Source organism: Salmo trutta, chromosome 39, assembly GCF_901001165.1.
Source record: "Salmo trutta chromosome 39, fSalTru1.1, whole genome shotgun sequence".
NCBI classification, from domain to species: Eukaryota; Metazoa; Chordata; class Actinopteri; order Salmoniformes; family Salmonidae; genus Salmo; species Salmo trutta.
The window spans coordinates 241,907-255,422 of NC_042995.1; the positions used below are offsets into that span (position 1 = coordinate 241,907).

A 13,516-nucleotide genomic window follows, 5' to 3' on the forward strand; every position below is an offset into this window, starting at 1 on the left:
TGGCCTGATGACTCCTTGCTGTCCCCAGTCCACCTGGCCGTGCTGCTGCTCCAGTTTCAACTGTTCTGCCTGCGGCTACGGAACCCTGACCTGTTCACCGGATGTGCTACCTGTCCCAGACCTACTGTTTTCAACTCTCAAAAGACAGCAGGAGTGGTAGAGATACTCTGAATGATCGGCTACGAAAAGCCAACTGACATTAATCCTGAGGTGTTAACCTGTTGCACCCTCGACATCCACTTTATTATTTGACCCTGCTGGTCATCTATGAACATTTGAACATGTTCTGTTATAATCTCCACCCGGCACAGCCAGAAGAGGACTGGCCACCCCTCATAGCCTGGTTCCTCTCTAGGTTTCTTCCTAGGTTCTGGCCTTTCTCGGGAGTTTTTCCTAGCCACCGTGCTTCTACACCTGCATTGCTTACTGTTTGGGGTTTTAGGCTGGGTTTCTGTACAGCACTTTGAGACATCAGTTGATGTAAGAAGGGCTTTATAAATACATTTGATTTGAAGTACAGGTGCCATTCTAAAGGCCACATCTTATTGCCTGTTCTTCATAGGACTATTGTAATACTATATCCTGAAATCAGGAATGTGTCAGATGTTGTATATTGTTCCACATTCAAAAGAAGTGGAATTCAATCAAAAAGACCAACTCAACTTGAACCACAGTAACACGAAAGCTAGATTGGTTGGTCAGAATAGGAAGAGACTCAATATAACACTTTGAAGCAGAAAGTATAGTTTATTGTATCCAGTATAGAAAATCAACCAAAAGCAGTGGAAGGCACACATTGTATTTGTGGGGAAATGGGGGGGGGTTGTCACTTGTATAAGTGCCAGCAAAACTCAACATCGTGGACAAGACACCCCCCAACCCACATGTAGACAGAATCATATCAAAATATACTGGTACACGTGTGACGCCGACACAGCCCACCACTCAGTCAACAGGGAGGTCTTTCTAGGCTTCAACCCACTGCCTTAATACGGTGTCCATATTAGGACAGCCTCAGTCTTTGCAGGACTTGACAGACAACTCCTGCGGAGACTAGGGATGTGTCCTAATATGGACACCGTAACATCATGACAAGAATTAAAGGATGCAAACCAGATACCAGGCCAAACATTCCAGCGTGTACAATGTCAAAACAAATGACTTTGCAAAAATATATTCATATATACATTTACATTTTAGATGTTTGTTTCATATACTCCCCGATAAACTATACAAAAAGCAGAAAACTTTTGAATGGTACAGCAACAGGTTGGTACAGCTTTCTGTGAGAAAACAATGCGAAGAGTAGAGCCCCCCCTGTTTAGCTTACTATTGCAGTTATAGTTTTTGGAGAAGGGACTGCGTGACAGTCGCAGTACTTTTGTCATCATAGTACATAAACATGTATTTTCAATACACACGTTTTAATAGGAAGTCAACGCTTCAGGAAAAATACTGTTTTGTATGTGTCCCTTTTACATGTTACGACAAAATGAGTCAAATGAAAGAGCTAAACAAAACGTCAAGGAAAGATACATCTGGTAGGACACGCCAACATCAGGAGTAAAACAGCATCATAAAGGTTTTACATTTTTGGGTGAGAGAAAAAAAACAATTCCCCGAGTCTGAAGAGAATGCTGAGCTAGCGAGTCCTGAGTCCACCTCTCCCATTTCAGATTGGATTTCAGTGTGTTGGTGTTTTTAATGAGTGGGCATGCCAGCCAACGCAACTTGCTCAGGGGTATTCGTGTCCCAGCTTCTTTATAGTCGTACGATGTATTATGGATTAATAAGAACAGTCGGTTGCCTGTGTGTTTGGCCCATTCATTGCATACAGAGTTACATCACCACCTGTAGTACTAAGGTTCATTGGAGTCGTAGTTTCTCTCCAAGGTGAAGCCCTGTGCGCGTGTCGAGTGTACTACTCTGTTTGGGATCAAGCCATAAAACGATTGCTGTATCAAAAGGGCAATGTTTTATATCCTCGCCATTATTTGTCATACTCGTACCTAGCAGATTGTGGAAACTGCATGGCTATTGGCTAGCAGATTGTGGAAACTGCATGGCTATTGGCTACAATCCTGGCACACTTGTGTCCATTACTTGAGTCCCGTTATAATCAGGTGAACCGTGTCCTCGCTCAACCCCCGTAAGGGAGATCACTCAGTTCAGTTTATGTTGATGAGGATGTGGACCGCACACCTTTCGCCACAATTCAGTTTGATAACAGAGGGCAAAGAAGAAGCAAGATGGCCGTCTCAGGTTTGACTGGTTTTTTCCTTGGGACTTGGGGAGGGTAATCTCAAGACTGGCAAGAGGAGCTTAGTTTGGCATAGGAGTAGGGGAGGGGGGTTAGAGAGCTCCAAATCCGCTCAGCAGCTTGGGCACTGGGTGTGTAGTTAGGGGACTAGGGTTTGGGCTCTGGGTGTGTAGTTAGGGGACTAGGGTTTGGGCACTGGGTGTGTAGTTAGGGGACTAGGGTTTGGGCTCTGGGTGTGTAGTTAGGGGACTAGGGTTTGGGCTCTGGGTGTGTAGTTAGGGGACTAGGGTTTGGGCTCTGGGTGTGTAGTTAGGGGACTAGGGTTTGGGCACTGGGTGTGTAGTTAGGGGACTAGGGTTTGGGCTCTGGGTGTGTAGTTAGGGGACTAGGGTTTGGGCTCTGGGTGTGTAGTTAGGGGACTAGGGTTTGGGCTCTGGGTGTGTAGTTAGGGGACTAGGGTTTGGGCACTGGGTGTGTAGTTAGGGGACTAGGGTTTGGGCTCTGGGTGTGTAGTTAGGGGACTAGGGTTTGGGCACTGGGTGTGTAGTTAGGGGACTAGGGTTTGGGCTCTGGGTGTGTAGTTAGGGGACTAGGGTTTGGGCTCTGGGTGTGTAGTTAGGGGACTAGGGTTTGGGCTCTGGGTGTGTAGTTAGGGGACTAGGGTTTGGGCTCTGGGTGTGTAGTTAGGGGACTAGGGTTTGGGCTCTGGGTGTGTAGTTAGGGGACTAGGGTTTGGGCACTGGGTGTGTAGTTAGGGGACTAGGGTTTGGGCTCTGGGTGTGTAGTTAGGGGACTAGGGTTTGGGCTCTGGGTGTGTAGTTAGGGGACTAGGGTTTGGGCTCTGGGTGTGTAGTTAGGGGATGTGGGGTAGGGTAGTGGTGTGTAGTTAGGGGACTAGGGTTTGGGCTCTGGGTGTTTAGTTAGGGGACTAGGAGTAGGGTAGGAGTGTATAGTTAGGGGACTAGGAGTAGCGTAGGAGTGTATAGTTAGGGGACTAGGGGTAGGGTAGTGGTGTGTAATTAGGGGACGAGGAGTAGGGTAGGAGTGTATAGTTAGGGGATGAGGAGTAGGGTAGGAGTGTATAGTTAGGGGACGAGGAGTAGGGTAGGAGTGTATAGTTAGGGGACTAGGGGTAGGGTAGTGGTGTGTAATTAGGGGACGAGAGTTTGGGGTAGGGTAGGGGTGTGGCAGGGTACCAGATGACAGCTGTCTTTATTCCGTCATTGGTCAGAACATTCAGAAGGAGTAGTTATCAGGGAAGCCCAGTAACGAGACGCCCCGCTCCCCTCCGTCGGCCAGGTAGGAGCCACAGCCATCCTCGTAGTGGGCCAGGGGCACGGTGGTGTCATCCTCCCCCGCAGACGGCGGCAGGCAGTCCGGGTCCTGCTTCAGGCTGGGCCTCTGGTTGTCAGGGAAGGCCATGGAGAAGAGCGCCTCGGGGTCACACGTAAACTTGTACACGTACCTCTCTCCAGCCACCTGATCCCACCCAAAGAGGAAGTTAAACAGTCGTTCAGCGCACAACCAATAGTAGTTTGAAAATAACGTTTGACTTTATAACCCAACCTTCTGACCTGTCCTTATATACAACCAATGTACTATTTATTGGTGCAATGTAGCCCTCCATTGTACTGTGATGTTTTCCATTCATTCATAAAGCCTCCACTGAATTTGACCCAAAACAGAAAATTGTAATTGACTTGAATTAAATAAAAATTTACCTTTACCTTCTGCATGATGCCCTTCTCATAGTAATAGCGTAGAGAGCGGCTCAGCTTGTCGTAGTTCATGGCAGGCCGGTTCTTCTGAAGGCCCCAGCGCCGGGCCACCTGCCATAGGAGAGGAGAGAGAAAAGGTTCAAATCAAGGTGAACTCTTCTGATCAACCTGTAGATACATACACCAAGCTCTTTGGTTAGTTTCTGGAGTGTCACTTCTAGTGTGATTATTCCTGTAAGCACAGCGTAACAACTATTATCATGACCTGTTGAAACACTCTACTTACTTTAAACTCAGAGACATAATGATGAAAAACTCCAAGAAGCCCTAAAGTCGCTAAACTCACTAGGACCACAGCACTGCCTGCTGACCAACTGCCAACTGACCTCTTCGGGCTCGATGAGTTTGAACTCCATGCCGCGGCCGGTCCAGGAGATGAAGTGACCATTGGCCGGGTCGTCCAGCAGAGTGACCAGGAACTGCCAGAGCTGCAGGGAACCTCGGCGCTGGTAGGGCGGTCCGTCACGGAACACTCCGGGCTCCTGCTTGATCTTGCCTGGATGGACAGAAGGGGAAAGAGGGAGTGGCGTGGTCACAGTCAGGTGAAAGACTCCAGTGATTGGCAGTCTGAGCGTGGGGATAGGATAAGAGGCTCTGCTCATGTTACACAGGCTTTCTCTGTCCAAGGCCCCTTGGGTCTCCTCTGGCAGCCACACTGCCGTGACATAACAAGAAGATGTCAGATTCCAGAATTCACTACCTGCTGCCATTTACACCTAAAGCCCTGTATCAAACCAGTCAGAGGTTCAAATAGTATCCGTTTCTTTTTAAATACTTTCAGTGTTCGATTCTGGATGGATGGGGTTTGCACTTTTGGGACAATTCCAGGGGTTCTATTGTGCCAGACAAGCCCTTGTATTTCATAGCAATTTATGGAAGAATGTCTTACCTTCTAGTCTCTCTGGAACCACACATGTGTCGTCGTTGTACAGATGAGGCTCTCCGTCGTAGACCAAACCATCATTGTTTTGGTAGAAGTTACCGGACTTCCTGAAAGAAGACTGGCAGTTCTGCATTTCTGTAAGACACAAGGGAAAATAGAAAATATTAGACATATATTTCTTTAACACGTGCTCTTCAAACCAGAAAGATAGACAAAAAGAAAGATACAAAAACTAATAAGTGTTTCTTTGAATAGATTCTTACTACTAACTTAATTTTTCAACACTATCTTTTTAAAGTAGCCATTAGCCTAATGACATAATACCCAGCAGAAGACAGACATACATTCTCACACAGCCAACGGTCTCTTAACAGTCCCCTGGGGTTTTCTTAGCTGGGACTTTATTAAGAGGATTTGACTGTTACATCACTGACAGAAAGTGGCCTAGACATGGAGAGTGAAATGAGGTCACCTTAGCTTAGGAGAGTCTTAGAATGCTACACTGCTACATACCCAACCACTACGGCTAATACTTGTGTCCACATCAGTCTGAAACATGCTGTTTTATCCCCATCGCTGTACTATTAGCCACGTACAGTAGACTCTCAAAGGAGCAGCCAACTTGGACAGCTTGGGCTACTTCCAAACCCTTAGGGCCTTCCTGTCCGGACTCAGATTAAGCCTAGGCATGGAAGGAGAAGCACTTCCTATTGAGATTCTCCATTGAACATGTTTTTTTTAACTCCAGGACTAGGTCTAATCTATGAGTGGGAAACTGAGCCTCAAAGACCATCGCCACCCAGCGATTCCCCAGGGCTCACCTTGATCAAAGCAGAAATCCCGGGGCTCCTGCTTGATAGAGAGGCCCTGGAATGGGGTGCGGGGAGGGCCCATGGTGGGGACCCCCTGCTCGGTGTAGCGGAGGTCCACCAGCTCCTGCTTGAAGCCCTGAGCAGGGAGGAGGACCAAGGGCTCTGACAGGTGTCGCTGGTAGATGGGGCGGCCGTCCCGGGACAGGGGGGCGCGGTGGGGGTGATGGGGCTGAGGGGGGTAAGGGGTACAGGTGGCACCGTCAGGCGGAGGGAAAGGCAGACATGGCTCAGAGAGCTGCCGCTGGAACCTGGAGAAGGGGAACGAGAGACAGAGAGAGAAAATAAGGACAAATTTGTCAATTAGGGTCTTAAACCAGAGAATCATATAACAATGGGATTTCAACTGTAGCACTGAACATGCATGCTGAGTCCCAGCCTACAGTGGTTCCAATCATGACTTTACAACCAAGATATACAAGCTATGGGGTTAAACAGTGCATGGTGTCAACACATGGTGCCAACCTGAGCCAACACATGGTGCCAACACATGGTGCCAACCTGAGCTAACACATGGTGCCAACCTGAGACAACACATGGTGCCAACACATGGTGCCAACCTGAGCCAACACATGGTGCCAACACATGGTGCCAACCTGAGCCAACACATGGTGCCAACCTGAGCTAACACATGGTGCCAACCTGAGCTAACACATGGTGCCAACCTGAGCTAACACATGGTGCCAACCTGAGCTAACACATGGTGCCAACCTGAGCTAACACATGGTGCCAACCTGAGCTAACACATGGTGCCAACCTGAGCTAACACATGGTGCCAACCTGAGCTAACACATGGTGCCAACCTGAGCTAACACATGGTGCCAACACATGGTGCCAACCTGAGCTAACACATGGTGCCAACTCACCTGTGTTCTGAGCTGTAGGAGGCATCGGAGTGATTGACAGGTAGGCGGGGCACGGCGAAAGGCTGGCTTTGGCTCGGGTGTGGCGGGAGTGTCCGGTGGTGGGAGGGGCTGTGCCTGTGAGTCGGACGACTGTGGCCGGGGTGTGTCGCCTGGACAGGGGACGTGATCTGCCTCTGTAGGGGGTGTGTCCCTGGGGTGGGGGCGGGGCTGCAGGGTGAGGCGGGTGTGGAGGGAGGGGTTAAAGTATTGATGCCAAGTGGCTTCCTGTTGTTGGCACTGTGGAGGGAGGAGGGGGATGGAAGGGGTTAACTTGGGCCTGTAGAGTATGGCTGTATTCTCTCTGTGGCCTTAACATTACATATGTGTGTGTGTTATCTGACATTATAAACTGGGTGGTTGGAGCCCTGAATGCTGATTGGCTAACAGCCGTGGTATACCACAACATTTATTTTTACTGCTCTAATTACATTGGTAACCAGCACGGCAAGCGGTACCGGAGAGCCAAGTCTAGGTCCAAAAGGCTTCTACCTCCAAGCCATAAGACTCCTGAACAGCTAATCAAATGGCTACCTGGACTATTTGCATTGACCCCACCCCCCCATTTTTATGCTGCTGCTACTCTCTGTTTATTATCTATGCATAGTCACTTTACCTCTACCTACATGTTACCTCGACCAATATGTGCCCTCCGCACACTGACTCTGTACCCCCTGTACAGAGCCTCGCTGCTGAGCCTCGCTACTGTTATTTTATTGTTGCTCCTTAATTATTTATACATTTTTCTTATTTGTTATTTATTAATTATTTACTTCAGTTCATTTTAAATACTTTCGTAACACCTTTTTCTTAACTTCATTGTTGGTTAAGGGCTTGTAAGTAAACATTTCACTGTAAGGTCTACACCTGTTGTATTCGGCGCATATGACAAATAAAATGTGCTTTATAATAGCACTAAGGCACCTCGGGGGTTTGTGGTATATGGCCAATATACCACGGCTAAGGGCTGTAACCAGGCACTCGTATATTGGCCATATGACACACCCCTCAGGCCTTATCAACCTGATTTAGGTTTACCTAATTAAGCAATGTCTTAGTAGAGAACTTTATTATGCCTTTACCCTCTTTATGATCTTTTATTGGTTGTAACTGTAAATACCTCTTGCTACTGAGAGTACAATTTGTGTGGGGTGTCAAAACCTGGTCCGTCTCAGTGTGTACTGTAACATACCTGTAGCTGTAAAGGCACTTGTCTGTGTAGAGAGAGAGTCTCTGTTGTTCCTGACTGCAGGGGGACAGATCTCTGGAGGCACTGGACTCTCGCTTCACTTTACTGGCTGGAGGTCCATGGAACATTACTTTGAAGAAAGAAAGGAGAAAACATTAAACTGCAATTCATAATATATGTCATTTCAAAGATTCACAAAAGAGTCACTACGTTGAATATATTTATTCAGTATTCTGGTTTAATGTGCTTCACTAAGGAATAAGAAGCAAAATAGTTTTCTATCAAAAGGATCAAATGTGTCTCCTATGCTGGGATTTGTCTTTAATTACAACTTCCCAAATGTTTGTTGTTTAGTGAATTGGTGAGGTTGTAAATCTGTCCTTCCGTTTGGGAGGGAAAACTATAAACCCAGCACTGAAAGACAAACAGTGTACTTTCACTAGATGTTTTTTCATTGTTTCCAAGGCAACTATCAGACCAGTAACAAAGATTCCTTTGTATTCAATTGCACAGACCAGAACAATCTGCTCTGACTTCCACCACCAGTTAGTAACTAACTTTAACTGGGTGCTGTGTTGGCATCAGAGGCCGGGTCTGTCAGAGGCCGGGTCTGTCAGAGGCCGGGTCTGTCAGAGGCCGGGTCTGTCAGAGGCCGGGTCTGTCAGAGGCTGGGTCTGTGCCTACATCAACTCCCCATTTCCTGCCACAGAACGACCATCATTCAGCTTCCGCAGCCACGGGCCAGCAGAAGTCAACACACACTCACGTTATGGGGTTAGGCCTCTCTGTCCATAGTGACCTCCATTATAAGCTAAAGTTTTGAACACCTAGCATCTATGACTGAAACACTGTGTTTCAGTTAGAAAACCTCAAACAACTGGACTGTCTGTGTTACAGAACCACAGTGCAACTCTCAAGCGCGGCCACAAGACATTTAAATCTCAGATTTCAAATCATTTGAAATGGCAAATCTTGCAACATTTCTTTAAATCACTAACTGGTAGTTAATAAGAGCGTGTTCTCACTTCTCAGCCAAGTTCATTGCTAAATTAAGGAGATGATGGCATAATGCCATTTGATCGCTATGGACACTGCCCCTTTGCCCAGCTGCAGAGTCCACACACACACACACACACACACACGAGAGAGGACTGCTGAATGAAGGGTCTGTGAGACCCAACTGGGAGCGTGCCAAACTAGGGAGCGTCATGCCAACCCCGTCGCCGCACACACACTCAGACTCTTCAGCAAACACAACAATCACCCGGCTGTGCCACAGCACAATTCCCTCAGTGTGTACACACTGCATTCAAAATGTCACTAGCTGCATCCGCAACGATGAAATACAACATTACAGGGAAACAAGGCAATACCAGGCCTCTAAAAACACTCTTTCTTCCTCCACAGGATCATTCACATCTTTAAACCCAGGCCTGCAACTACACCAGGCCTGCAACTACACCAGGCCTGCAACTACACCAGGCCTGCAACTACACCAGGCCTGCAACTACACCAGGCCTGCCAGGCCTGCAACTACACCAGGCCTGCAACTACACCAGGCCTGCAACTACACCAGGCCTACAACTACACCAGGCCTACAGCTCCGTCTGGAGCCCAATCAAAGGCTTCCATTCAAACCTCATGCATATATTATTCTAAACAGAGAAAGAGGAGAGGAGATGAGTACAAAGCAAACAGCATGAGGGTTCTGTGGGCTTGGATTGGAACGTAGCCCATCCTAGCAGCCAAGAGCTGTGGTTGGTCGGTTGGGCCTCCATGGAAGGCCATCCCAGGCTGCTATGGTGCACCTGGGTCATGTTAAGTAAGGCCCACCGTAGCAAAACTCTTAATGCAACAGAAAATCTCCCCGTTTCAAACCGTTCTCTCTTTATTTCCTCTGATGTTAATGTGGTGGTTCTGGGCAGAGATCAGAGAATAGGATTTTCCTCATCCGGGTTGACTATCAAAGAGGAAAGCTGAGGGATTTCTGGTATAAAACCACAAGATTCTTGATTTCCACCAAGTGAGTAACGTCTTATTCTGAGGTAGCCCTATTATTTCTGCGCTTTGTTTGAACACAAATCCCTACAATCCAATAATCAAATCAAATTGTATGTCACATGCGCCGAATACAACAGCTATAGACCTTACAGCGAAATGCTTACTTACAAGCCCTTAACCAACAATGCAGCTTTAAAAAAAACACATAACAAAATAAAAATAAAAAGTAACAAAAAAGCAAGGTGTGCATTGAGGGCACTGATTGGCTACAGGGCAGAAGTAGGTCAACGGCAGGGCGAGCGGAGGTTGGTTTAATCAGGGCTCAATGACATCAATTGGATTTCTGCTTTCGACGACACAAATCTGTGGATAATGTTAGTCCTCAGCCTACATAGGCAACCTGAAAGCCCTAACCACGTACCCATAAAATACACTCACTGACTAGTGACGCGCTGAGTTAATATGCCAACTGGATAAGACTGGTGTTGGAAAACCAGTACATCTCCTTGTTGTGCTTGTATGTTGTGTCAAAGACCATGTCTGGGAATTAAAGGATGAATTAGGAAATGCACAGCTATGCAGGAGCAGACGCTGTCGATTCCCCTTTGTAACACACATACGTAAATATTTAATTGGTTGGTACTTACGGTTATCCGACTGGAAATCTGGGACAAACTGTTCGTCATCAGGCACCTGAGCTGAAAGAGGGGACAGAGAGAGTTAAATGACTAACTTATGGACAGCATGCCACGTGGCTGAGTCACTTTAATATGCTTAATAGAACAAATATAATGCACTTGATACAGTACAGTCAAAAATACGGTAAATATTTATGATGCAGTACAGTCAAAAATACAGTAAATATTTATGATGCAGTACAGTCAAAAATACAGTAAATATATATAATGCACTTGATACAGTACAGTCAAAAAAACAGTAAATATTTATGATGCAGTACAGTCAAAAATACAGTAAATATTTATGATGCAGTACAGTCAAAAATACGGTAAATATATATGATGCACTTGATGCAGTAGAGTCAAAAATACAGTAAATATTTATGATGCAGTACAGTCAAAAATACAGTAAATATTTATGATGCAGTACAGTCAAAAATACAGTAAATATTTATGATGCAGTACAGTCAAAAATACAGTAAATATTTATGATACACTTGTTAAAAAGAGGAAGTCGTATAAAGTTCTAAATAACAACCTATTTTCCAGTATTCCCTGATTCAATAGCCTCCGGTAAACCACTGATGTTAATAAAAACAATGAGCATGATGCAAGATTGAAAACCTACTGAAATACAAGAGCAGAACTCACCTTCTGCAATCCATGTCTCTTGAAGTTGCATGAGGTCTTGAAAGAGATCTTCTGTGTCCTGGGCGAGCTCAGTGTCAACAAACTTTCTCTTCCGCTCGTTAAATGGCATGTTCACTGGTTCTTCCACATGACAATTCTGCTAGAACAATGTTTAAAACACCTACAACATTAGTGATTGCATTGGTGTGAACAAAGATTAGCCTAAACATGATTGGTATCAAAGATCCCTGAGCATCCATTTATGCTAAAAAGTAATCGTTATCTTAATCCACTATGAAAAGTTTCAGATTAGTGCTTTGATCAAAATCCTATGTGGAAAAACTATCAGAGAACATCCAGAGAGTAGTCCAAATACTCACACTAGAGGGGGCCATGAAAGGGACTTGCTGGTCATAAAATCCATCCATGTTGCCTGAATATCTTGACGGCCTCTGGACTGAAGTTGGAGGAGGGGCTGACTGTAGCAGCAGGAGACACTGGTCCGTCTGTCTGTTCTTTCTGTGGAGAGCAGAGAAGTGTGCCCCCTGGTCAGTAGCTTATACCCAAATCACCTGTCATCTAACGTCAACACAGACATAGGATGTTTCCCAAATGGCAACCTAACCTATTCCCTGTATAGTGCACTATGTCCTATGGGTACTGGTCTAAAGTAGTGCACTATGTCCTGTGGATTCTGGTCTAAAGTAGTGCACTATGTCCTGTGGATTCTGGTCTAAAGTAGTGCACTATGCCCTATGGTCTAAAGTAGTGTATGCCCTATGGTCTAAAGTAGTGTACTATGCCCTATGGTCTAAAGTAGTGTACTATGCCCTATGGTCTAAAGTAGTGTACTATGCCCTATGGTCTAAAGTAGTGTACTATGCCCTATGGTCTAAAGTAGTGTACTATGACCTATGGTCTAAAATAGTGCACTATGCCCTAAAGTAGTGCACTATGCCCTATGGGTCCTGGTCTAAAGTAGGCACTAGGGCATAGTGCCAGCCTGCCTTCAGGATAAGACAGTTGTTCCTTTCCTCTGTATTGGGTGTTTTGTGTTGTTTTTTTGCGTAATCCTCCCTGCACCGTAGTGCTGGTGGGCTGTACACTATGCCAGTGAGCATGTACTCAATACGCTGGGGACAAAGTTCTTACATAAGCAAGGCAGCAAGGCACACTATCTGGAGATGACTGTTGACATTACAATAAGTACAAGGACTAGGAGGGAGCTGTTTTGAATAAGTCTTCAAAAATAGGATGCAAATCAGGGTATTGAGTTTAGTAGTCCTTGATATGTCAAAATTGGATAAACTATCTTTATAATAGAACATATGAAACATATACATGCAATAATCTGAATCAAAAACATTATAGATCACATTTCAGCATTATTTGACAAGTATTGGATAAAGTTATTTATTCAGGGCAGCAGGGTAGGAGAGGGTTAATCTCAGCAAAGAAAATCTGAGCCAGTTGAAGAAGTAGCTAAACTCCCCACCCCAGTCCCTCCTCCCTCTACCGTTTCCTATCCCCCTCTCATGGCCCCAGCTTGTTTTTCTCAATGAAGTGAAATTTGATCCCCGAGTTAAGGGGGGTCGAACCTTCCATTCATAAATGTTAGAATCATCTATGAAGATGCTGCATGCGCAGTAGCAAGTCAAAATACTGCAACCTAAACATTCTCACGTCAAAGTACTGTAAAAACATTTGACTACAAATAAGAAAATGGTTGCCAAATTAAGATACATATAAAATGGCGTTCACATTTCTGCCCCCCCTCACCAGACAGATAGAAAATGCTTGGCAGAGCGCTTGCATTCTACGGATGCAAGTCGGTCAGAGTAAATGCATTATTACAGGCGCTAGAAATAAACTAACGCAAAAACCTTATACGCATCTTTTTGTTGCGGTTGATAGTTTGATGTTAAACTCACATTTGCGAAGATTTAATTCCTTTGCAATGTTGAAAATAAGTTCTGTTTCACTCCACGCTGTTGCAAACGTTCTTTCAGGATTGTCGTCTATGCTCTTCTCACACAAAGCTTGACTGTGGATTTCTGAATGGAATCGTCTGGTTTTCCCTGAAGCCAAAATAGAGGACTCCATAATACACGCCAATTGGTTGTTACACAATGCCATTCAAGTGACTGGCCAATTGACGTTCAGAGAGCTCTTTGGACCCCAGTGACCAATGGTGAGCGAGCTTGTCCTGTTTTTATGAATGACTGCTTTTCATTCACGTCTGACGGCCAGACACGGGGTGGAAACGAAAAAGTTACAGTAGAAACAGATACTGACATCTTGAAACATATAACTCGAGTACATTCACA

The 13,516-nt window shown here is 45.6% G+C and overlaps 1 protein-coding gene across 4 annotated transcripts; it reads right to left on the minus strand.

Moving 5' to 3' along the window:
• Positions 1–727: 727 nt before the first annotated feature.
• Positions 728–13,236, minus strand: LOC115179314 (ETS translocation variant 5). 4 transcript variants are annotated; one of them, XM_029740719.1, is made up of 11 exons: positions 13,121–13,236; positions 11,570–11,708; positions 11,211–11,346; positions 10,530–10,580; positions 7,885–8,011; positions 6,657–6,932; positions 5,743–6,041; positions 4,928–5,056; positions 4,365–4,534; positions 3,988–4,089; positions 728–3,739 (listed from the first exon to the last, which is right to left on the minus strand). In XM_029740719.1, exons 2-11 carry the CDS (start codon positions 11,615–11,617, stop codon positions 3,497–3,499), a joined length of 1,581 nt encoding a protein of 526 aa, XP_029596579.1. In that variant the 5' UTR covers positions 11,618–11,708; positions 13,121–13,236; the 3' UTR covers positions 728–3,496. The 4 variants fall into 4 exon arrangements, with proteins under 4 accessions (XP_029596579.1, XP_029596577.1, XP_029596578.1 ...); XM_029740717.1 differs by having other exon boundaries at positions 3,982–4,089; XM_029740718.1 differs by having other exon boundaries at positions 11,211–11,349.
• Positions 13,237–13,516: the final 280 nt, after the last annotated feature.